At 43.7% G+C, this 25,164-nt stretch overlaps 1 protein-coding gene across 1 annotated transcript; it reads left to right on the top strand.

Annotated features, from left to right (window-relative positions):
- Window positions 1-230: 230 nt before the first annotated feature.
- Window positions 231-23,254, top strand: epc1a (enhancer of polycomb 1a). The gene is made up of 14 exons (XM_076999605.1): window positions 231-867; window positions 9,444-9,603; window positions 14,049-14,194; window positions 14,546-14,752; window positions 15,230-15,378; window positions 17,103-17,250; window positions 17,513-17,671; window positions 17,893-17,982; window positions 18,780-18,928; window positions 19,042-19,421; window positions 20,515-20,624; window positions 20,718-20,859; window positions 20,944-21,283; window positions 21,450-23,254. The coding sequence occupies exons 1-14, from the start codon at window positions 715-717 to the stop codon at window positions 21,520-21,522; spliced, it is 2,406 nt and encodes an 801-aa protein (XP_076855720.1). The 5' UTR covers window positions 231-714; the 3' UTR covers window positions 21,523-23,254.
- The last annotated feature ends 1,910 nt before the right edge of the window (window positions 23,255-25,164 follow it).

The raw sequence follows: 25,164 nt of genomic DNA, 5'->3' as shown, positions 1-25,164 counted from the left end.
AGACTTGAGTTTATCGTACAACATCCAAAAGTTACAAATAAAGCAAGACTCTCTTTAAATATACACTGCTACAATTTTGTAATAATAATAAAAACTCGTAGATATGTTTGATTTTTAAGATGTATTTTAAATTTGGTAGCAGTTTGATATTATGCAGGTCGATTGCATACTATATTGTGGACAGTTGGTGACTCACTGCGCCGTAACGGAGTGTTGTACATAACTGAAATATCCCGTGTGTAGTATAAACCAGATGCGGGACAGAGGCGACCCAAGCCAGTTGTGGGAGCCGGCATAAAGCCCCGTGTATGTGCAGCGTGGTTCCCCATCCCCCACCGCCTCCACCCCTCAGGGCGTCGCGGGCGCGCACGCGTGCTACACCGAGTGGGAATGGCTGGTGTGAACGGGAGGAGGAGGAGGGGGGTCGGGCCGCAGGAAGCAAACCGAGAGTTAAAGAGTTTTTAATGTCCGCCATGTTGGCCATGGCGTGCTGAACCAGGGAGACGGAGCGGCTCTACGGAAGAGAGAGACCGAGAGAGAGCGACCAAGATCCGGGCCTTTCCGGCTCCGTTCTTCTCGCCGGACGCATATTTTTGAAATCAGTCAAACAACTGACTCCGAGGAACGTCACAGATTCATCAATGAGAACTGTACATATTTCGTCTGTGAATTTAAGGGGACCTCTTAGATTTATGCTAAATATTTCGATATAAAATGAGTAAATTGTCGTTTCGGGCACGGGCGCTGGACGCTACCAAGCCCCTGCCCGTCTTCCGCTGCGAGGATTTACCAGACCTGCACGAATATGCCTCCATCAATCGGGCAGTACCGCAGATGCCAACCGGGATGGAAAAGGAGGAAGAATCGGTACGTTTTTTAAACGCAATAGACGATGTGCACAATTTATTTTTTATATAAGGAGCGCCCTACTACTGCCTGCGCAAGTTTGCACAAAATGGCCGCCCCTCCGTTTTCTTTCTTCACGATAAATACTGTCGGTTACGCGTAGTGCATCAAATGTTTTCGCCTGTACGTGAAAGTGAACGCGTTATCTTTCGATTTTGGGTGGAATTGTCGTGTTGTATTCGCTTGTTTGGCTACGAATTGGTTTGCAAAACACAAAGGAGTCACGTGACTATGGCAGATCCGCCATTTTGTTGACATTCGCTTCGCTTCGGTGTGGATTCAGCGCGGGTGCCGTTGCGGGGAGCGACGGCCAGAGGGCGCAGCGGAGACGTGCAAGTGACGTGCATTTGCATGGATGACAGCAGCGGTAGATGCTGTGTACAGGTTCCAATCCTGATTAATCCGGGAGCAAGTTTGTTTGTTTGTTTTTTAACGTAGTAATTCTCGCATTTGTTCCTCAGTCTCGGCTCAAATGGAGACTGTTTGTTTATTTTAATTCTAATGTAATGTTGCTGTTAAATCTGATTTCAGGACATCTTTAATACAGATCTTGTGGCATTGCTTTACCTCCTTTCTCTTAATTGTGTGTCTTGTAATAACAATTAATTGAATTCGTTAGGGTTTTTTTTTTGCAAAACTGTTGACTTTCTTGCCACAGTTAAGTTTGAGGATGTTGGCAAGTTTGCTGCAACCTTACCATTAGGTTATCCACTGGTTTGTTGCACCAATACTTTATGCACAGTTAATATTTCTTTAAAATAGTGTTTCACAGTCCAGGGCACATGTGTACTGCATTGACCTCATGCCATATCCCACACTTGGGTTAGAAAATGGCTGCATTGGTTGTATTTGATGTTTGAGAGAGGACCACATTCCATATTTGATATACAGAAGACACCCATCACAGCTGAACGTCCTTGGTGAAGCCTGTATTTCACAGTTGTATTGGAGAGGCTTGTTACCTGTAGAGAAATATAGAGCAGTAACTTAGAGAATAGAGAAATTTGACATGGACCTTAAAATATTAATGTTGAGTGATCATTGGTAGCAGATATATTGGTACCACATTTCTTAGTCATAAAACAAAGTGCTTTGTGTAGAAGTGTTCTCACACTTACTTTACTGGTGTTCCTGATGACTGGCCTCAGTTTGAGAGCCACTGCTGGATTATTGGCAAGTGTACACGGGACAAAGCCATTTATCTGGTGTTTTGTGCCACCCTGAGAATAATACACTTGTATACAGAATGCTTGTGCTGCAGTGATTAATGGTAAATGATACTTGGTCATAATTGTGGCATTACATGTTACTACTGACTTTCAGGTAAATTAATGTGTAATCAAGTAAAACTTTGAAGCACTCAAAGATTGAGAATAGACTTCAACTTATGCTAACAAGTACAGAAGACTGGTACTATTGATGGAGAGAATTTGCTCACATCAGTTTACATGCTAGTCTTTACTTGATATAGGTTCAGTTCCTAAAATATGTTGGCACGTTGTCTTTGTACTGGCCAGATGCACATTTTATAAGAGCGGTTAATGGTTTTACTTTACTGTTACTGTCTTTTGCATGGAAAGGGGAAGTGAGGAAGTGGCTTGCAATTTGCAGGCATCCTTGCTGACCATTAGATGCTTTGGGGTGGGTCAGGGTTGTAAGGAGTTTGCAAATGTTTGACGTTTACAAGTGACCTGTCCATTGAACTAAAGTGATAAGTCAGCTGCAGTTCTTGATGCCCTGTCTGGCGCCTCAGCACTGCTCTTTGACCACAGCCACACCCCTGATCATCTGTCTGACTTGGTGGCGAGTGGCTGTACCATCAGTCTGTGCGAATTTAGAATTCAGACTTGACAGGCCTACACGCTAACTTGTCTTTGAAAAGACTCATGTGCCGGAGAGAGTGGTGGGATACCTGTGCAGTCATTGCATCATATCTTTGATATCCTCTGTGGGACTAACTAATGAATAATGAACACTATATGCTTCATGAACACTAGACATGTATAAGCGCATTATGGAGACTTGACACCCCTTACCCCACTTATGTTTCACTGCAGGTTAAGACATGAAATATGGTATGTTGTGCTTGTCTTAACTGAAAAACTCGAATGCTTGGATTGGAGAATACTAGATAGGGCTGTATCGTCTTTTCGTGTGTGCCTGTATACATGTATATGCATTCCATGCACTCCAGAAAGCCGATGGAAAGAGACCTGTGCATGCTGAGAATTGCAATTAAATTTTGGCACATTACTTCAGTCTGCACATGTTTGTAAAGATGGGAAACGTCACTGCTCGTATGTGATTGTTTAAATGGGCCCACACATGCGAGTCTGACGTTGCGTTCTTCCAATTAATGACTAGAAGGAAAACGCAGTGTAATATTTTTGCACTGCTTACACCTGCCTGAATGAAGACATTTGGCATAAGAAAATGGTCATGCTTGAGATGAAATAAAACTTGTGAAAGATGGCACTGGTCCATGATTCATGCTTCAGTCTACTAAATACGAGGACTTTGTGATCTGTCTAGTACAATTACATAAAGAAAGCCAACCATTGATTTAGATTTGACCAAACAAAAGGTGCCTGATGAAGGAGGTAATTAAGACTTCTTCCAGACATGTTTTGCGTTTAATATTTCAAGGTCACTTTTGGATATCTATAACTAGAAGTACATGGTAAAGGAATGGAGGTTGGCAGTAGCTGTGTCCTTGTAGCATGTAGCCTAGTTGACAGTCACGCGTTTCATGTGTATGTAGAAGTAACCCAGACTTCTTTTAGTCTAGTCTGGGCCAGAGTTCATGGAAGTTCTGCGGTTAAATTTGACCCAGATTTTCCCTGCTTCCCAGCCAGAATGCCAAGACCGTGTAAACATTCACCACAGGCAGCAGGGTGGTCGGCATTTACTGCTAGTGTGGACACGGGCGTCTGTCGTTAGCTAGCTGCTGAGGTCAAAACCCCCCCCCCCCCCCCCCCCCCCATTTCCATCAACAGCTTTCTCATGTGGTTAAAGTTGGCTAAAGAATACAGATTTCTTCTGGTTAGTTGTGTCATGGCTTCAGTGTAAGATTTCTGTAGTACTACTCTTTGGAGGTGGGTTATTCGCATACAAAACATTACATGTCAAAATAAATAAAAATAAAAAAACAGGAAAAGCCGTATGCAGCTGTCTTATTCTCTGCTCTGTGTCATATCTGGAGATAATCAGGTCCTTTTGTACTTCAGTCGTATATATGCAAGAGGAAAAAAATCTTCGCTCAATCTCTCGCCCTCTGTCCAGTGAGATGAGCGAGAACAGCTGGGGTTGGGAACGTTCAGCATTACAGAAGCAGACTGGAGGAAGTCTGCCCCTGGTCTCTACTAATTGCTTCCTTATGTAAAGGATTTCTGCTTCCAAGAGTTCAACCCAGAGTCATTAGTCATGGGGAGGGAAAGGGAAGGATGAGTGGGAACACAAGAAAGTTCTGTGCCTGTTCTGGAAGTATTGGCGTAAGTGGAATCAAGTTGGCAGTTGACAAGTTTGAGGTTGCTGTTTAGTACAAGTTTGTATTAACGTTTAACGTTAGTCTGCCCGTTACTTGGGTAGGCGTTAAGGAAGGCTAAAAGAAGACGATTTATCAAACGTTAGGAATTATTTCTCAGTTCCTGAGTGTGGGAAATTGGGAGCAGTCTGATTTGTTCTGGCCCTAGTGTTGTAATTTATTGCTTTTGCTGAGTGACACTTTCTCGTTCAAGAACTCTGAGTTGCTGTCTATAGCACTGGAGTTGCTCCTCGTGTCAGGAGGTCAGCGTATGAATGTGTGACGGGGTTTAGACGTGCAGCTGAATTGGCTGTTTTAATTGAGAATTAAGGTAATGCAATTGTAAACTGTAATTGGACTGCGTAGCGCTTCAAAAGCAAGTTTACAACATGCTTGACCAAAAGTGTGGTTAAAAGTCAGAATTACCTCAGGGTTTTAGAAAAGGAAGTACAAGTAGTCTGGAACAAGTAGTCTGACTAAATGCTGCAAAGGTTTATGAATGACCCATGTGATGCCATTTGCAATGAATCCGATGTAGGGAAATTTTAGATAGGAAATTGTAAAAGTAAAGGAAAAAAATGTTAATTCTTAAAGATGCCAGTAAACATTCAAGATTCCAGCAGGCTTAGGGTATTCGGAGGTCGTTGTTTGTTTCTGTTGGTGACGTTGTGTAAGTGTCACAAACGACTGAGCAATTGTGTAGGTGGCGTGATGTTCTGTGGACATATAGTTCCTGAACCCATATCACAATCAAGAACGACACAATCCTAGATTCTTGTCATGAGCTTTCAGAGACAGGGAGTCAGAATATAACAAGTATAACAACTTGGTGATATTTACTCGTAGTAAGGCGAGATATCCACAAGTCAGCCTTGTGTGCAGTCAGAGAAAGATGTTGAATCTGTGAGCAGTAAGTACTAAGGATGGCTATAGCTGCAGGACTACATCAGGGAGGAAAGTACATGACAAATGCATTTTATTTAGTGACTGGTAGCCTGAAAGCTCTCTAATGAACTTTAGGCTTAAGGATTAACACAGTCTGGACATAGCACAACAGCCCTTTTTAGAAGTGCTGACAGCCAGGTTTGTTTTCTCAGCTCACATGATAACAGCTGGGCTAGTTTGACTTTAGTGTTTTCTTCCTAATAACGATAATGTACGTTCAAATGCAAATATCCATGTATATGCACGCATGATTTCCATTGCTATTATTTTAAGAACCCAGTGAGGATTACAAGTCACATACCTTCAAATGAGCATATACATGAGATGGAGTAGCATTTTGGCACTGTTCTCTGCCATATCTGCAACTTATAGTGATTTGTTTTCTAATCTGTTCTTTAAAAAAAAAAAAAAAAAAAGAAGTGACATTCCCATTTTGGCTGTGAAGTAAAGGAAATTCAGGTGGAATTCATTCGGTTGAATGGAGGAAGAGCAGAAATGGAGTCTGAAAACCCAGCCTAATAAAGTACTCGCCTCCTCTAAACTCATGAAGTTGGGCTAATTGTTCTATGGCTCTTACATATCCTGCCAGCATGAAAAAAATGGCCTGCTGCCTTTTAAAGTAGATTTGATATTTTTGTATAAGAAGCCGGAGAATAAGCAAATGTCAATTAACCTCTGTTCTTAGTTGGTTTTTAAGACTTATTCTATTGATGGTCTCTCTCTGCCTGGTCTGCATATTTAAGTGCCTGGTCTGCATTTATAGTGGTACTGGTCTTCACAGACCATACTGAAGATTTTGCGAGTGAGGTGTCCATACTGAGCAAAGACAGCGTGTGTGTGTGTGTGTGCGCGCTGAGGACCATGAAGGTGATGACCAAGGCAGTAAATAACATCTGACTGAGACACCGCAAGGCAACAGATGGGACTAAAATTAAATACTTCTTGTAAGCAGTGTTTTTGGTGTTTGGGTTTTTTTATATGGTATATCCCTGAGTGGCATCTGTAAAATAGCATGTAGTGGCCTATAATGCTTAAACTACCTTAAACCTCATCTACACAGTGGTGTTTAATGAAAAATATCAGAGCAGGTGACATTCAAAAACAAGATAGCGGTAGCAGAAAAACTGGCGTGCCATCTCAAGATTTGTGAATAAAAGAATTAATTTTCTCAGCGAGTAAGCGTCAGACAAATGAAAAGTTGGTGACTTGGGGCAGAGAGCAAAGGTGTGTGTGTGTGTGTGGGGGGGGGGGGGGGGGTTGTTAACATCAATAGCTTGTTTTTTCTTTCATTTGTCAGGAATGCTCTCCCTAAATAATGCTACCATTTAAGATGTCTAAGGGAGGGGGGGGGGGGGGGGGGTTAATTGCTGTAGTTTTGTGCTGTGGGATTTTGGTTTGTATTGTGTTTGTATGATCACATTTAGTTGGGTAAAATTACCATTTTTGCTAAGCCTTGTCTCTCTGAAGAAATTTATTTACATTCATCAGTTTTAGCAATTCTGCATTCACCAGTAAAACCCTTTGCCTTCTTAAACATTTAAGTGTGTTGACGTTTATGAGCTGGCACAATTTCTTTGTTTTTAAATACATTTCTGGTTTCTAATGTTGTGTAAATCAGTGGGTATGTCCTGTCTGGCTAAAATGTATCTGGTGCATACTTTGCTTTTTTGGTGTTGTATATGAAAAGATGTCTCTCCCCATCTATAGTCTCTCAGTCCTTTCCTTGACAATTGGGTCAATTAACGGTAGACATTTTAACCCTTCAGCTGCCTGCCTATAGTGAGTTCATTTCAGAACTCTAATGTGATTGTTTACAGTAACATGATAAATGTCAAAGTTATCAGTTCACTAGCGTAGCCTCCAGTAGCCCAGGCTGTGCCTCAGTAGGTTAGGTTTCCATAAGACCCATTTTCAGCCACTGATTCAGTGCATTTGCAGCAGTGAGTGGCTCAGTGGGTCAAGATGCTGTGTCTCTCAAGTCATCCACATTTTTGCTTAAGGGCCCGTACATTTGCGGAGTCAGAGGGGACACCGTGGTGCGCCTGACCACATTTGAAACCTGATTTGTCATGTCAAATGTTTTTCATGTAACTACCCGAAAAACCGTTTCCACCCACTGACCTGGAAGAATGTTGCATTTCATGCATAAAGCCAGCAGAGCAAAAGGTTTGATTCTTTCATAAGAATGCTTTCATAAATTCTCCATGTGGAGTCCTCACTGTGACTTGTAACTAGCACTGTGTGTTCATTTCCAAGAATCCCACTGTAAAAGTAGTTAGGCATACCAGAGTGGCTGTTGTGTAATTCTCCTAATAAATGAATGTTTGAAGAAAACGCCTTTCAATATGTCTTGCCTGCTGGTTTCTGCATGGTCATGTGCAGTCATTTATTTCAGTTCTCTTTCAGCACAGGTCTGACGTTGCTAAATAATGACCAACTAGTAACCATAGTGTGTACAAATAAAAGGCTAAACAGCTTGAACCTTTTGGCTACACTGTAGTATGGAAAGCAGGTATGCTGTTTACTTTACTTACTGGAGTTGTCGATCTAGCTAGAGAGCATTATTTTAAAACTTCATATAAAATAACTTTATATATAACTTCAGCTGGTATAAATATTAGTCATTAGTTATCGTAGTTGCTACCTACGATTATTTCAACCCGTTTCCATTAAATGCTGTAATCAAGTTCACCTTAAATATATTCATTGCCATTTATAATTAGTGCAAATAAAAATTCTGCACTAAAGATTTTTCCATTTTTGCTAGTTGCACATTTTTATAGACTTAGAGCCCCTGGTTGACATGGGCATCCCATTTCTAATTAGAATTACAGTCCCATGTCTCCCATACCAGAGCCCCAGTAGGCAGTGGGCCCCCATCTCGGTCAGTGGGCCCAGATCAGATGTTGGAGGGTGCCATTCTCAGCCCAGTAAATATTGGCATAATGGTGACTGACGGGTACCCATGTCAAATCAAGCAGGGTGTTTTGGACACCAAAAAAGTGAGAGAATGTTTGTCCTCACCATGAAGGTGTAGCCTGTATTTAATGTTAATGTTGATTGGAGGGGTGGAAGAGAATCTTTTTCTTCCATTATGTTGGCCAAACACTATTTTGATAAAGGCCACACGTTGTGGCTCCTCTGACCCCGGCCCTTGGGCCTCCATATAGGCGTGTTCATGGTGAGGGTGGAGTGGTGTCCAGGGTCTTGTTCAGGGAGGGTAAGAAAGGTAACATGGCCCTCCACAGCCTTTCCAGTGGGATGCTCCAAATACAATGGAATGAGAGATTTCTCTGAATGCCTTTCAAATCCAATATAGAACCAATGTTTTTTTTCAATGTATTGTGGTCCTTTTCATAACAAGCATTAAAAATTGTAGTAGTCTGCTGACGTCCCAGCAACTGGCCCTTCTGATATCAGTGCAGCCCGGCAGTGAGCCTTTAGAGCGCTATATGTTCTTAACTTGGTCTTGACTGACTGCATGAAATTGACGTTGTGAATGATACCTGCACACAACAACAAAAAGAAGCCTAGTCCATAGCTATAGCCATTGTGAGAGAGCTCACAGCCAATGTTAGAAATGTCTGGCAAAACATTTGGCAAGTCTGTTTAAAAGGCATCGGTAACTACTGATGATATCTGGTTCTTGAATGGCTGTGCCATTTCATGAGAAGATTTTAAGCACTACCCCTTATAACTCTGCTCCAAGGGGTCGGGGTCAAAACAAGAAATGGAAATATGCAGAACACTTGCAGAACAGTGTAGAACCGTAGCATAATCATTATGCAAAAGCTAATGGGGTTAAATTATCCAACACGCCTAATGTAATTGCTAATGTGCATAATTTAGCTTGTGTCCTGTTTGTTTATGCTTTGAGTCATCGTTACTGTCTCATCTGATCTTGCTATTGTGCTCAACCTGCCTCTCCCAATGGTTATACTTCAATATGTCATACATGTATGTTCGTTTGTTCATTAATAACCTGCATGAAGAAACAAGCTGTGTTTTTGAGTTTGGTCAAACCTGTGTGCGGATGCTGATTTCCGTTCTCTTCCTGGGTTTCGTGCAGGAGCACCATCTCCAGCGGGCTATCTCAGCACAGCAGGTGTATGGGGAGAAAAGAGACAACATGGTGATCCCAGTGCCCGAAGCCGAGAGCAACATCCCCTACTATGAGTCCCTCTACCCAGGAGACTTCAAGATGCCAAAGCAGCTTATTCACATCCAGCGTGAGTGTACTCTGTGTGGGGGGTGGGACTCCGCTCCCCATGCCTGGCGAATACTAATTAAGGAGAAGGACGTTTGATGATGAATCTGTCTAGCAGGACTTCTCTTGAATGTAGATTTGGGAGTAGGTCAATCCTTCAGGTGTGTGGAGGACACCGGCATGCGAGCTGTGTTCGTGAATTGCGCGTGCACGTCAGGTGTTGCTTGGATACCAGCTGTCTCTTGTTTTCAGTGCCTCATCACAAGGGTTGTCTTTGTGAAAGTTAAAAGATTTGTGCAATTGAATGTTTTGAAGGGTAAACATGAATGCTGGCTGCGGCTTCATTATTCTTGATGTCTTTGGTGTTTTTTGAAGGAGGCTTCATTTGTAAAAGAATGATTGAAATGAGCATGCTTCTAAATGTTTAGGATTCTTTCTTGTGATGCACACGCTCGTATTGATACTCCAGATTTGTGATGTGCGGTGGTCCGTATTTATCTGATATTTATTTATCACTTATTCCTCTGGAAGACCCTTTATTTTTTAAAGCAGTCTATTCCAACATGTCACCTTAAGACACCTTCTTACATTCATGCAGCTTTAATGAGCTTGACTTCTTTTTCAAGGTCATATCCATTTAATTGCAAAATGCCGACATCTTAAATGGCATTCAGTAAACTCTGCCACGCTACACATTAGAATGATAAAGTGTTTCTTTCCTCAGTTAAAAATGGGAAAAGGCGTGACACCATTTTAATCTCACAAATAGTGCATCTTGGATTGTAAAATTGCACATCCGGACCCATTGTAGTACTTGCCACCAAAAGTGTATATATCAATTTGCAGCAATTAATTTAGATGTACTTCATGAAAACACAGTTCCCTTTATGGCACTCAGTGTCTAGCCTGTGCCCAAGATGAACACCAATCAACATGTATTTGAGGCCATGCACATTTAAAGACCCCACGAGACTGGTGACTGTCCCCAGACTGAATATCTCCAGTGATTTGCTGAAAACTGGCCTAACATTTTTGCGTTTGATCAAGATGAGAACGGCACAGTTCACAATCTCAATAATAATTCTAAATTGTGGCAGAGTAGCAACAATGTCTCCACAGTCAAAAGTTATGACAAAAGTTCACAGTATTGAGATCCTGAACAAGCAGGTCACCTTCCTCTTTGTGTATTCTTACTATTGGAGTTGCATGGTTACCCATCATGCTCATTAAAAAATAAAATAAGTTGCATATGCAGGATTTTGTTTATGCCTTGCATGACCAAGTTTTGTTGGAGAAACCATAATCCATTTTTGGCTTTGTACAATTTACTGATAGGAGGGCAAGTACAGTCATGGCTGAAAGCGTTTGACGCCCCTAAAATCTTGCCAGAAAATGAAGCATTTCTCCCAGACAATTATTATAATTACACATGTTTTGTTATTCATGTTTATTTCCGTTATATGTATTAGAACAACACAGAAATGCAGAGAGAAAAGCAAATTGGCAATTTCACACAACTCTTGTGTGGCCATGGCTGTTTATTTGCAGAGCTCTTTTCTATTATGAAACACTAACATATGGAAATGAGAACAAAATTCAGCACCACCATAGATGACGCAAACTTGCAATCCACATTTACGAATTAGAAAATGTCTTTGTGGTACGTGCCTTTTAATGTGCTGCTAAATCTGCTGCTACGTTTTATGAATTTTCCCCATTGTGAGGATATGAATTCACTACAGTAGACATATCAAACAAAACTGGATTATATTTATTTTACACCTTTTTTTGGACAGCAAGCACTTCATTTGTCTTCAAAGGTCATCATCCGAAATACTGATTAATAATTTTCAAATACTAAATTAAGGCAATCGAGATATAATAACATTTAAAATGTTTGATCATGAACACATCAGTAACTTCAAATTAGCAGTTATCCAACACATGCGTGACATGGCCTTCACACTTCTGGAGAGATTTTGAACAGGCAGTAAATGTTAGATGCCAGTTTTACTCCACAAGACTCCACATGAAGACCCCTGACTGACTACAGTGCACATTTGGGTTCTGTTATTGCTGTCAACAGAGGCGATACCAAGTATTGACAGACGGGTGCCAAAGTGTTTGCACATATTAATTGTTTTAAGCCTAGTTTCTATCCCAGAATACTTGATTCTACAGCAACATAGCACTTGTGCTTCTTAAATATGCAGAAATGTCATGGTTGGGCTACAAACACACTGAGAAAAGGCCCAAGTTTTCAGTTTGTGACATTGCTGTATTCTACCATCAACTGTTTCACATGGTCTTTGGATAATCGCCATGGCCACCGTTGGGGTGTGGGAATATTGACTCCCCCAGGGGTGTAGCTGTTTTGCACTGAAACTGTACTTTTATTTATTTTTTATCTGACATCAGGAAGATTAGGGCATTGTCGTACCCAAAGTGTGTGTGTTTTTGTGTTTATGCTAGGTCAGTGGTTCCCAAAGTGGGGGCCGCGGAGCTATTGCAGGGGGGGCGCGGAGCTTGGAAGTAAAACGTGCACATGTGTCAATATTAGGGATGCACCGATTCCGATATTAATATCTGAAAAAATTCTAGATCGGGAATCTGTGACAATGTGACCATAAAAACAGATCTATTCAGTTTAATTCTACGCTTGTAACGCTTTTAGGAGTTAGTTCAACCTTAAATATCCACTCTGTCCCGGATAGAAGTGAACTTGTACAGTTAACAGGCGAGTGAAACACGAAGCACGCAGAGGAGAGGTGAATCACTGACTCGTACTCGTGCTGGTGGTATTACACTTAGTCGGTTTATTTGCTGGTTGACCAAAATAAAGCTGGGCTCCAGCACTACTTGACTGTTCATACATGAACTGGTGAGTTGTCCAAAGCTCATTGAAAGTGTTACTTACAGAAATAAAATAAAGAGCAGTGGTCTGAGTCGGTCTACGGCAGAAAGCTAAAAAAACAACAATATTCCATACGCGCGCTCAACAACTCGCTCCCTTAAAGAGACAGTACACATTTCTGGCCGTTAAATGCTTTGTGCTATGCGTGATGTCTGCGCTAGCAAACTAGCCTCATAGGTATAGCTGTTTCTCTTATTTCATCTCCTTATTTATTTTAAATTATATTTAGAATTCCTGAACAATTTCAAAGGTTTCTTGCAGTTAATTTTTTTCATGTTTGACCAAAGTTGTGAACCTATTGTTTTTGTCAGTTTAAGGTTCTTTGGTATTATTTATTTTACATTCAGTGTTATATTCATAATTGCACTGACTGAACAAATGCAAGTTGTGTTGTTTTTACATGTTTTTATGTGTGTTTAAGTGTGCTATACTGGTGCAGAGTTTTCAATAAATTTGTAATTCAGTATGTCTGTGTTAAAATGCTTTAAGTCGATTCAGCACTGTCTTATTCTATCAGATCTGTATCGGATCGGTATCGGCCGATACTAAGCCTCAGATATCTGAATCGGTTTTGGATGTGAAAAACGTGAATCTGTGCATCCCTAGTCAATATGTGGGGCGCAAAAATATTCTTATCTACTAAAGGGGGGCACGGCAGAAAAAGTTTGGGAACCACTGTGCTAGGTAAAGAATCCATCTTGAAGGTCTGAAGGACTGCTTTCTTTTCAGCAGTTATGGGGAAGAGTTGGGGTAGGCTAGTGTTCTGTAAAAAGCGTTATAAACAGGCATTTCATTCTCAGAAGTGGCTCTGTCTTCAGTGCCAACTTTTTTCAAAAGCTCCTCTGTACATAATTAGTCTTGATTACTGCAGAGTTGAGTGTGGGTACTTGCCAAATACTAGCTGTTTGAAAGCAAGTTTTATTGGAAATCTTTCAGAAATGCTAAATGTGAGCATGGTTTTAGTAAATTTGAGTTGTGTGCTCATGCATGTGGTGCGTGAATTCACGTGTGCATATTGGTGTGAGTGTGAAGGAGTGTGACAGCTTCTTGGGTGTTTATAATGGGAGGTGGAAGTGTCCTGCTGTCAGAGTATGCTCCTACACACACACACATCAGAGGGGGAGCAGAGGGGTGTGGTGGAAACCCGGGGGGGCGCAGAGAAAAGGTTCCGACATGTCTTACTACTCAAGCCTGTGTGTGTGTGTGAGAGAGAGAGAGGGACAGAGAAATTGCCAGTGGTCTTGTTCAGTTTTTGTCGATTTATTAACATGCAAACTAGTACTGTGAATGGAGTTTTGCCAATTATTAAAAGTGAGTCAGAGTTGTCACTTCACTTGGAATGACTATCGTCACTGCTTATTCCCCTTGTGCAAAGCCAGGTTTGACTCCAGCCAGAAACATTACATTTAATTTTTTTTTCTTGTCGAAAGGCCTTGTTATAGCATGGAATGAACTTGTGGGTGACGGTGGGTGTGTTTGTATAAGAGGGAGGGAGAGAGACACTCCATTTTAAAAATAATCCTGCTGTAATTTCTCCCCGTCTCTCTGAGCAGCTCTCAGTGTGGATGCGGAGCAGCCGGACTATGACCTGGACACCGAGGACGAGGCGTTTGTCACCAGGCTGCAGAAACGGCTCGAGGTGGGGGCGCTGCAGTTTGAGCAGATGATGGACCGGCTGGAGAAGGGCAGCGGCCAGCAGGTACCGCCGCCCATCACGTGTCCCCGTCAGCAGCACTGGCACAGTGTGCTTCACTCTTAAACGTTGTTGTCCTCGTGGTCTCCTCATTGGATGAGGAGAAGATGGTGATCAGGGTTGGGAAACTTCAAGTCCAGTTACTGTTGCTAGTCAAGTTTGTTTCTTTCCATCTGCCTTTAATTTTGGATTATAGTTGTGGTATTGATGGATACGTTATATTAAATACAGACATACCGTATAGGCCTGTAAGGTTTTTTCTCTCTCATGTTACTTATTTATAGCCAAATAAAGGGCTGGTTTGGGTGTTTACGGTACATCTGTAACTAAATTTTGCCTCCTCTCCTTGGACTCTAGCTGGTGACTCTGCAAGAGGCCAAACTCCTGCTGAAGGAAGACGACGAGTTGATCAGGGAGGTGTTTGAGTACTGGAGCAGGAGGAGGAAGTCGTGTAAAAGCGGCTCTCTAGCCCCAGTGGTCAAGCAGGAGAGGCGGGACGGCTCCAGCACTAACGACCCCTACGTGGCGTTTAGACGCAGGACCGAGAAAATGCAGACCAGGAAGGTGAGTGCCTGATGTTGCCTGCTGTCCCCTAATACTCCGTGTGATGTAGAAATGATGTTTATGTTTAGACAAATTTGTAAGTAATCTCCATTGTTCGGATTGTTGCAGTCTCTATTATGCTAGACAGGTAACTGTAGTCCCTTGTTAAATTACCCTGTAATTAAATATGCATCCTTTGTCATGCGTTTTTGTCTCTCTATGCCAAGTTAAAATCATGTTTGACATGTTTGTGCTGGGGGAGTTCTCTTCTGTTTATCTGCACGTTATTAACCGTTCATTCAAAACCTGCAATAGATCAGTTAAGCTTTTTAGTAGCATAATTGGGTATTGTATTTAATGCCATTTGGGCAATGCTAATGTGTTAAATGTGCATGTAGTGTTTAAAATCTCTAAATGCTTTCAAATGACTCAAATGTCCTAAATCACCACCACCAAGAAAGTAGGCTGAGTTGAGTGAGTCCCGTTCGCTCCTTGCAGAACCGTAAGAATGACGAAGCATCGTATGAGAAGATGCTGAAACTGAGGAGAGATCTGAGCAGGGCTGTCACCGTCCTGGAGATGATTAAGAAACGGGAGAAGAGCAAGAGAGAGCTGCTACACCTCACACTGGAGATAGTGGAGAAAAGGTACAAAAAAATGTGCACGCTTTCTGACCCACACAATCAAACCCCCACCACACTGGTGGCCTTGTGTTGACCTTGCATAGACCCAAACCTCTGCTTCAGAGTCTGTAACCATAGTGACTACTCGTGTGATATTTATATGTGAGTGATGGAGAAAAATTCATGTGTAGAATAGGGCTGCCACAAACGATTATTTTTATAGTCGACTAATCACCGATTAATTTTTATGATTAGTCGACTAATCGGATCGTGCGTTAATTGAATATAAAACATACAGCTTATCACACTAGAATGCAACTGCTATTATATAATCATCATTAGATTTCAGCTAAAAATAAAAACAATTAAGATCATAGTTCATTAAACCTTTAATGAAATATGCAACTTGTTGCAACAATTATTAAAATAAGTATAAGGCACTGGCTTAAACAACGCAAAAATAAATACATTAATAAAGAATTTTTTTTTTATAGGTTTTTCTTTCTTTCGTTTGTCTCTGGCATCAAACGTAGCTACATATAAATCAAATTAGGTAGGTACCGGAAACTAAGGAATTATTCACAAAAATAAAGTTTTGGTCTCACTGACGTTACAGAAAACACACGAATGCGTGCTAAGGCTAATGAAACAAATCGCCATCACTAATGTTAACTTTTACAGTTACCACGATAAGTAAATATAAAGTTGACGCTCTGTTTACCGTAACGTTAGCAGCTAACTAGCGATTTAGATTACAGAGATGACGGTCCCTCTTCATCATTGTCACAATAAGCCACAACATGCTTCAGGTGCTCGTACATCGCGGTTGTGCTGCCGTGGAAGGAAAGTTCTGCCTTGCAGATATTGCACGTGTTTCGGAACCCGGTTACGGAAAATGATCCCACACTTTTGAGTTCCGTAGCCGGGTAGCCATGATACCAGTCTGTATAATGTCCTGGGATGTCGTCCACTGTCTACCTCGGTTTCCACTACTGCGCATATGCGTTAGGGACAGAAAGGCAGACGCGACCGCAGCAGTATGGAGAGAAAAAAAAAACACGACGCATCGACTATTAAATTAGTCGTCGACTATTTTAATAGTCTACATAATCGTGACTAGTCGACTAATCATGGCAGCCCTAGTGTAGAACCAATCGGTAGCATTTTGCTCAGTTAATGTTTGTAGCTTACCCGCTACAAATGTCACCATCACAAATTGCACCCACAAATTTTAAATTGTACAGTATTACACGCCCTGTGCGCTACAGGCTCTGGTCTCTCTAGCACGCCCTGTGCGCTACAGGCTCTGGTCTCTCTAGCACGCCCTGTGCGCTACAGGCTCTGGTCTCTCTAGCACGCCCTGTGCGCTACAGGCTCTGGTCTCTCTAGCACGCCCTGTGCGCTACAGAGAGCTGTACAGTTCCATTCAGGAAGCAAGGGTGCCCTTCACAGTTCCCCCCCCCCCCCCCCCCTTCTTCCAGTTCCCTGGAGTGTCTAACAGACTTGCAGAATTAATTAGTAAACTCAACCAGTGATATTTTCACATGAAAATGAATGAGTTTAAAAACAGTAATTTGCATATTCACACAGTATAGTTTTGACTTCCCTTCTGCTAATATAAAGTGGTGACCTCGGTGTGTTTTAATTAAGAGTTGTGTGATGTTTCTGATCTTAAACGGTGCCATGCAGCTTGAGATTCAGCCTCCCTCAGTGTGTAGAGATTAACCCTCTGGCTCCATCTTGTTTAGGAATGGCCTGCCTGACTTTGGCGCTGACATCATGGCAGAGGCACTGGCCATGGCCACGCCCATATACAAGATTCCCATCATTCCCCTGGCCAGCAGCAGTCAGTATCGCCATGCTGACCACATCGAGCTGAAGGACTACAAGACTAAGGTGAAGGCTTGTGGGGAGGTCATGGTAATTGTTCAAGTACCAGGTCACAGGTTTGAAGTTTGGATTAGCCAGGCTGGTTCCATCACAGGCTGCTGTGTCGATCTCTAGTGGTTAGATTCACATCACCTGGGGTCATGAGTACCAGGCCGTGACCTGAACTCTTAAGAGATGGGAATGCTTCAACATGAGTGTCCATTGATGGTCGACATTTAAGTGTGCTTTGCTGGTCCATCGGTCCTGATGTTCTCTCCTGGTTCTTCAGCCTGAGAAGACAGACGTGGTCCGCACGAAAAGGAAATATGAGAAAAAGCCCAAGATCCAGCCCTTCACCACACCCCAACAGTCTGGCCCCTCCGTCTTCAACCCCAAAGACCTCAACCAGTACGACTTCCCCAGCTCTGATGAGGATCCTTTCTCACAGGCATGTACATGTGCACACTGTCAGCACATCAGCCCATGTACTGTATTAGTAAGTGCAGACATAGCTTTTGTTAGGTGGGGGTTTTTTTTTTCTTACTTTAAATTTATTACAGGTTCTTGACAGTGCTATAAAAATGCCAGTTAGTACCAGAAATAGCAGTTGGTTCCAGCTTCCCGTGAGCTTAAATTAGCCTTTGTAACTAAGCACTGTTCTCGCTGCAGATGCATTCTGGGTCATCGGAGGCTGAGGAGGAGAATGATCCCGATGGAGCGTTTGCCTTCAGGAGGAGAGCGGGCTGTGTGTACCACGCGGTGAGTCTACTGTCTCCTCTCTGCCACTCACTCTGCCCCCTCACACATGCCTCCGTCTTCTCTCAGTTTGTACTGTGGTGTCTGACGGTCTAGAGCAGGAGTGGCCAACCCGCGCCTCCCGAGCAACGTGCGGCTCTTTGCCGGGTTTCGTGCGGCTCTTGGGGCGCACTCGCACTTGGGCCACAGGTCCGAGGAGGTCTGTGTCCCCAGCCGGTCCGCGCTATCACCAGCACAAACGGTGTGTGCCATGGCCCGGTTACCTCTTCGTGGTGTTTACAAGCCTAGCGAGCCGCTAACACTTTTAAGACCAGCGTAGTGGAAAACGGGAGACTAGCGGCATGAAGCATCTGTGCTGTTGTGATTCTCCTTTGAGTCTCGCTGGTGAGACGCGGTCAATCAATATGCACAAGACAAACTATACAATGATTGTTTATGTTTGTGGACTTGGTTGAACTGAGAGTTTGTATGTTTGCAACAGTGCACACAAACTTCATTGTTGAAAATTACTTTGTGTGTGACATAAATCTGGCTGAGCAGAGGTGTGAGGGTGTGTGTGTGTGTGTGTGTGTGTGTGTGTGTGTGTGTGTGTGTGTGTGTGTGTGTGAGAGAGAGAGGAAGGGACGGGTGATGTTCAAGCGTGCCTATGTGGCTCTTTGCTGTAAAGTGTCTCTTGGTCTCTGCTTGGCCACCCCTGCTCTACATCATGATTTCTCTGGTTTGTAATGCTGTCTGCTCACGTACGGGGGAGGAAAGATGTGCATTTCTAGGTTGTTAATGTCACTTGCCTCTGACTTCAGGCCCGTCTGGATCAGAGGGGCAGCTGGCCGTGGTCCGGCGAGGCCGAGGGCGGCTCACGCGACCCCCGTTTCCGCTACACCCTCACCAGCCTGACGGCACCGCGGCGCTGCTTGGGTCTGGCCCGCCGACGCCTGGGCCGAGGGGGGAGGTGAGACGGTGTTGCGCCCCACTCCGCCCACGTTTCCGCCCTCACCGCGCTCTTTCGTTAAGTCAAGCTCCTTCTCACATACGGACTGCCTGTGCCCTTTGTGCGCCGTGCAGATTTCTCCTGGACCGAGCCTTCTCGGACCTAGACGGCGTTTTCCACAGTCTGGACTCTGATGTAGAGGACTCGTCTCCAGCTTCCCCTCTTCACCGGGATGGCTCCGCCCACAGTGGCTCCGCCCCTACCGCCTCCTGTCCACCCCCTCCCCCGTCGGCAGCCTCTTCCTCCTCCTCCTCCTCTTCCTCCTCCTCATCCCCGGAGCTGCGTCAGATCCTGCACAACATCAAGGCGTCTCGCTGGAGGCACTTCAAACCACGGACGTTAAGTGGCCACCCGGCCGCCGGGAGGGCCTTCCGGGGCTTCACCCGCACCAGCGCAGGGGCAGCTGTAGGGGGCGCCACTGCCACGCCCAGCCGCACCACGACCACAGCAGTAGGTGAGGGAGGATGCACACACATACACACACACACATTGTAGCTTTTGTGCCTAAGAGCTTTGGCTTTGAATTGTCAACGGTTCCTTGGGCTGCTACATTAATTGCATGTGGGTGGTGCTATTACTGTATTTGTGGAATAGTTCAACTCCATTGTTTTGGTGTGTGTATTCTCTGGAGGGTGGGGGTGGAGGTAATGAAGTGGTGGCTGTTCTCTCCTGCCTGGTGCCTCTGTTGCAGCTGACCTTTCTGTGTGTAGGTCTGAGTAACTGCTACAGATGGATGCAAAGGGGGAGTGGACATGGTGTAATTATGGACGTACGCTTTAACAGAAATGGGAAAGAAGCAAATTTAGCTTGTGGGAGGTTTTTGTTCCTCCGGTCACAGGCTCACCGGCTTTTAAATAGGAAGCCTCATTAAAGCACTGTCTAGTTGAAATGAAAGCAGCGGTTCGGGCAGAGGGGAGACGGGGCAGTCTGGCCCGTGCTGGGCTCTCCCCGTTTGGGGCAGTCTGCACACTTTGCTCCAGAGTGCTGGGCTCTGATGGCTGGCTGTACTGATGAGCCTCCAATCTTCTGAGCGCCTCTCTCAGCTCCCGCTGCAGAGGAGTGTCTCGCTCCAGATGACGTTCACAGACTCCCATCATCTACATGTTACCCTGTGTTGACTCGTTTGAGTACAGTCATATTGTGAATGCAGTTGGGTAGGAGAGGATTTAGCATCACCTCTCTCTCCAGCCTTCTCCAAAAAGCTCTTTTTATTTAACCTACAGACTTGTGATTTTGATGAGGAAGAGTTGATTTTTGTGGCTAGAGGTTGTTGCCTTGTAATAATGTCATTTTGTTGTGCGTACCCTTTCGGATAATTCTATGCCATGTGCTTTAAACCTCCACATGGACAGTAAGAGCAGATGGCCTGTTAGAGACATCAGGCACAGACTGGGTGCTAGTGTTTGGGGTGTACTCAAAACATGCAGTAATTCTTCATAACTCTCCAGGGTATCGTGTATTTGCTTCCCAGGACTATGTAGTGATATGCTTGTGCTGCACACTAATGAGGCGGTGTGTGTGTGTGTGTGTGTGTGTGTGTGTGGCAGCGTTCACAGCGGAGCAGTACCAGGAGCATCAGGAGCAGCTGGCTCTAATGCAGAAACAGCAGCTGGAGCAGGTCCAACAGCAGGCCAGTGAAACCTGCAATAATATCCAGGTAAGGGCGGGCGTGTGTGTGCAGTAGTGGGCGGGCGTGTGTGTGTGTGTAGCCACGCCTGGTTCTGGCTCACATTTGGCTTTTCTCCAATAGACTCCCGTGTCCAAGATGTTGGATTCAGCCAGCGCCCAGTTTGCAGCCTCTGCCCTCATGACATCTGATCAGCTCCTGACCCTAAAGGTCAAAGAGGACGGTGTTCTTTCGAGTGGAGTGAACGGCGTCCTTCAGGCCTCAGGTTTGTGATCTTCCTCACCTTCTCTCCCGCTCTGCGTGGTGGAACCAGCCTGTGGTCTTATATTTCCCTGCCATGTTCCTTCAGGAGTTTATAAGGGCTTACAGCTCTCCACTACGTCACCTTCCATCATCGCAAGTCCGTCGCCAGCAACGACCTCCGCCTCGCCCAGCTTGCCCTCCGCCAACAGCACCAACTCCACCGCCAGCTCCGTCCACAACGCGCACAACCCGCTCAGCAACCACGGTAACAGTACTGCCAACACGGCCCCTCAGGTTCTGATTGGGAACAGCCTGCGTCTGACCGTAGCCGCGCCCCAGATCGCCAGCCTCAACGCTCGACACCTTCCCAGGAGTCTCGGGGGCATGCCGCCCGCCTTAAAACTCGCCGCCGCCAACAACTGTCAACTCCCCAAAGTCCCCGCCGGGTGAGCGTCCCCCACGCAACACACACGCTCGTGTCCCCTCTCGGCTTCTGGGCGCGGAGTTACCGTTCCTACACGCTTCTGACGCCGTAAATGAGCAGTGTGGTGTAATTCAGGCTTCGATTGTTTTAAAGGGAATAAATGCTAACTGTGTGTCTTTTATTTACAGGGACAATCATGAACAAGAAAAGCAATCTCTAAACAGTATAGCGGAAAACACAGTGGCCATGGAGGTGACGTAGTAGCCGTTGCCTGGGCGACCTTCTCCCCGCCCAGTCCAGTCTTTTGGTGCTGTGCACCAATTGCTTTGGGGAATGCAAAGGGACAGTGGGTTTCCACGGCGACTGTCGGGTCTCGACGGCAAATCTCATCTCTGTTGTGGTGTTCTTTTTGTTGTTGTCGTTGATGTTTGTTCATTTGTTTGGGGGGTGTTTTTGTTATTTGTGGGGGTTTTTTTTTTCCCCCTTTTCCCCCTTTCCCCTTTTATATATTGTTACTGTTAATAGGAAAACATTAATGTGTAAATTATGAATATGGCAAATATTCAATGTACAGTAAATGCATATTTGTAAAACTTCCATCCAACCCCCTTGTATATATGTTACTTGAATACAGATTTGTTTGATGTTTTGCACTTGGGAATTACAAAAAACAAAAGAAAAAGTGGGGGGGGGGGGATGCAGAGAGACTTGATGTGAGTTTGGGGGGGGGCAGAAGAGGAGGCGTAGGAGTCATTGCATTGTGCATGGTGAGGAAACCTGCTGTTTTACCTATTTATTGTGCTGTTTACACTTTCCTTTCCATGAACACTGTACCCTCATTTTCCTGTGTTGTAGGTGTTTGGGTAGCTATAGGTGTTTTTTGTTTAGTTTTTTTGTTTTTGTGAACACGGTGAGCCATGTCAGGTTCTTCAATCTCTAGTTCCGCCAGTTCTCTTTGCAAGTCACATAGATGATGCAGCAAATTGTTTTGCTTTTTGTTTGTTTGTTTGTTTTTGTCTTTGTTTGTTTTTGTTTTGTCCCCCTCCTCCCCCCAGGTGTTTATTTTAGTTCCTTTGTTGTGTGGTGGGGGGTTATGGTTTTTGGGTCACCTAAAGGATTTAGGAACGTTGATTGGGGCAGAGTGCAGGAATCTTCCATTTTTATGAATCATCCCAAAACAAGTGACAGACAAGTCATGAAGTCTTCACTCGGGAGCGACTCACGCTTCCATTTCAACTAAGCACTGTTTTTGTTGTTTTTTTGTTGGTGGCTTTTTTGTACGTTTTGTTTTTTGTTTTATTTTGTTGACTTCAGTAATGATTTATTGCTGCTTTTTTGTATAATTTCAGTTCCTTTTCATACTATGAATATTGTTTTCCTCTCCCATTGTAGTGTCTTTGTACAGAGACAATTATTTTTGTATCTTTTTTTTTTTTTTTTTCAGTTCTTGTGGTGAAGCGACTTTGCGCTTCGCGTAATTTGGAAGACTTGGTTCTTTGGTTGCTCGTCGGCTCCATTGGCTGTCGAACACACCGTTGACTGTCCGTCGTCGCTGAGGCCGCTTGAGTCATTTCAGCTGAACTTCAGCGGCGAGTGTACAAGAGCAGGAGCAACAGGAGACCGCCAGCTCAAGTCTCCTTGACCTCCGTCTCTGATCGCATCATCTGACGGCCTCCACACTATTTCAAGGCCTAAAACCACAAGTTAAAAGGTGTGCCTTCCTTTGGGAATATACTGCTTCGTCTCTTCCATGAAGAGGATCGCTATCGGGCAAGGCCGCACTTCCGTGGTCCTGGATTGCCCGCAGCCCCGATCTCAAATGCCCAGTCCACTGGCTGAACTGAACCAACCTCCAGGGCTCTACACCAGCCTGGTGGCAGATTTAATTAAAATATTGAGAATTAAAAAAATATTATTGAGAAAAAAAAGAGGGGGTGAAAAGTTATGTGATCACACAGAAATCTGACAATAAAGCCCAGGTTATTATATGTGACGCAAGGTCTTGGTGTGCTTTGTTAATTGAATGAGACACTGAATGCTTTTTTTTTTATATATATAGTTTACATCTGTCCCAATATGTATGAACTAAAGGTTGAGTCGGGATTTATTGAAATGTAATCAACAACAAATGAGAAGTTGAGTTAACTCTGTTGGATACCTTCTTTATTTGTAGTCCAGCGTAGATCTATTGTAAACATAATGGTAAGTAAGTAAGTAAGTAAAATTTTATTTATATAGCACCTTTTCAAGTCAACCTACAAAGTGCTTCACAAAAGTAGTAATACAATAATAATTAAATAAATTCCAATCGATTTCAAAAAATAAAAAGATGGCTTACAAACTCAAACCCACAATTTGAGTACAATACAATAATTAAAATCAGTTAAATATAATGTTAAATAATGGTGGTTAGTCCTGTTGCAAATGTACCTGGGAAGTTGTTTTCCCTTACTGATATTTATTAGATGGTGAAGCACTCGTGCTGTATTTATAAAAAACTTTTTACTATAGAACAACTAACCAACCCTTAGCTGATTTCCAGTGAACCAGTTAATGATTGTGTGTATGCAAATGGATTCAGCCTGCAAGGATCGGGCGTGATTTGCTTCCAAATCTTAGACAAACATTGGAGGAATGCTGCAACCTCCATTACGGTTTACAAACGGCAGCGTCCCGGTACACTTTGTGGGTGTGTGTAGGGCACGGTATTCTCTTTAATTCCTAATCTTGGCATATATATTCCCCACCCTAAATTGCTATTAAATTGTGCAAAGCAATAAGGACACACATTGAAAAGTTGTGATGCTGAAATTGTCCTACGCTTCAATTCTCTCTCCAGCCATGCAAACTTAAACAGTTAATTTCTCTCTGCTGGTTCTTGGTCTTCTCCACACTTAAGTGCTCGGGCTCCCTCTGCAGGAAATGCAGCCGTTGGTCACCACAGGCTAAAATGTCTGACAGGTGTATGAACGCCTCTGCTGTTCTTATAGTTAAAGGGACACTTACAAAAGTTCTTTTCATGACTCAACTAACCTCATAAGCACGTCTGAACGTGCTGGGGGCTGAGCGTTTCTTCACCCGCAGTCAGGTCTGTTTGGTTTAATGTTGACATCATAAGGAGTATTTGTGTCATATATTGTTAAAGCAATAGGAAATCTGTTAAGTTTGTCAAGTCTTGCGCAACTTTACCCAGAATTCTCTTATCCAGTGTTCCAGTCTCAAATGAAGCCTGATTCCAGACTAAAGTACACTAGTCACCAATGATTCTTCTCTAAAGGGTCTTTTGACCTTGCACGTGAAACTAAAATTAAGGGTCACAGTAGTGCAAAGATGTGTGTTGCAACTACGAATTTGTTCAGTACCATAGGAGTAGAATGCAAAGCAATGGGAGTATTTATCGTGTAAGGGAGTATTTATGAGCAAACGACCTAAAGTTTAAAATCTCATTTAGTGGATTTAGTGAAGCTAATAAATACATTGGAGAGTACTGTATTAATAGATTCTGTACATTTGCATGGAAAATATCTCATGCCCGGATGGGCCACAGCAGCAGAAGGCCACACCGGGTGCCACTCCTGTCAACAGGAAACAGGCAACAATTCGCAAAGGCTCACCAAAATTGGACAATAGATGATTGGAAAAACGTCTGCCCTGATAAATCTCGATTTCTGCTGTGATATTCGGATGATATGGTCAGAATTTGAAATGAAAGCATGGATCCATCCCACCTTATATCAACGGGTAAGACTGTTGGTGATGGTGCAACTTTGTGGGGGATATATTCCTGCCATACTTTGGTGCCCCTTAGTACCAACTGAGCATCGTTTCAACGCCACAGCCTTGAGTATTGTTGCTGACAAAACAAAGGCAAAAGGGGGTCCAACCTGATACCAGCAAGGTGTA

The sequence above is a fragment of the Brachyhypopomus gauderio genome, chromosome 3 (genome assembly GCF_052324685.1).
Source record: "Brachyhypopomus gauderio isolate BG-103 chromosome 3, BGAUD_0.2, whole genome shotgun sequence".
NCBI classification, from domain to species: domain Eukaryota; kingdom Metazoa; phylum Chordata; class Actinopteri; order Gymnotiformes; family Hypopomidae; genus Brachyhypopomus; species Brachyhypopomus gauderio.
Note: the sequence above shows the minus strand (reverse complement) of the source record. Positions and strands in the feature narration are given on the sequence as shown.

Coding starts and splice junctions, on each gene's coding strand:
- epc1a (XM_076999605.1), top strand. CDS start 715: ATGAGTAAATTGTCGTTTCGGGCACGGGCGCTGGACGCTACCAAGCCC. Junction 14,195..14,545: donor AGAAGGGCAGCGGCCAGCAG/GTACCGCCGCCC, acceptor CTTGGACTCTAG/CTGGTGACTCTGCAAGAGGC. Junction 17,251..17,512: donor TGAAGGACTACAAGACTAAG/GTGAAGGCTTGT, acceptor CTGGTTCTTCAG/CCTGAGAAGACAGACGTGGT.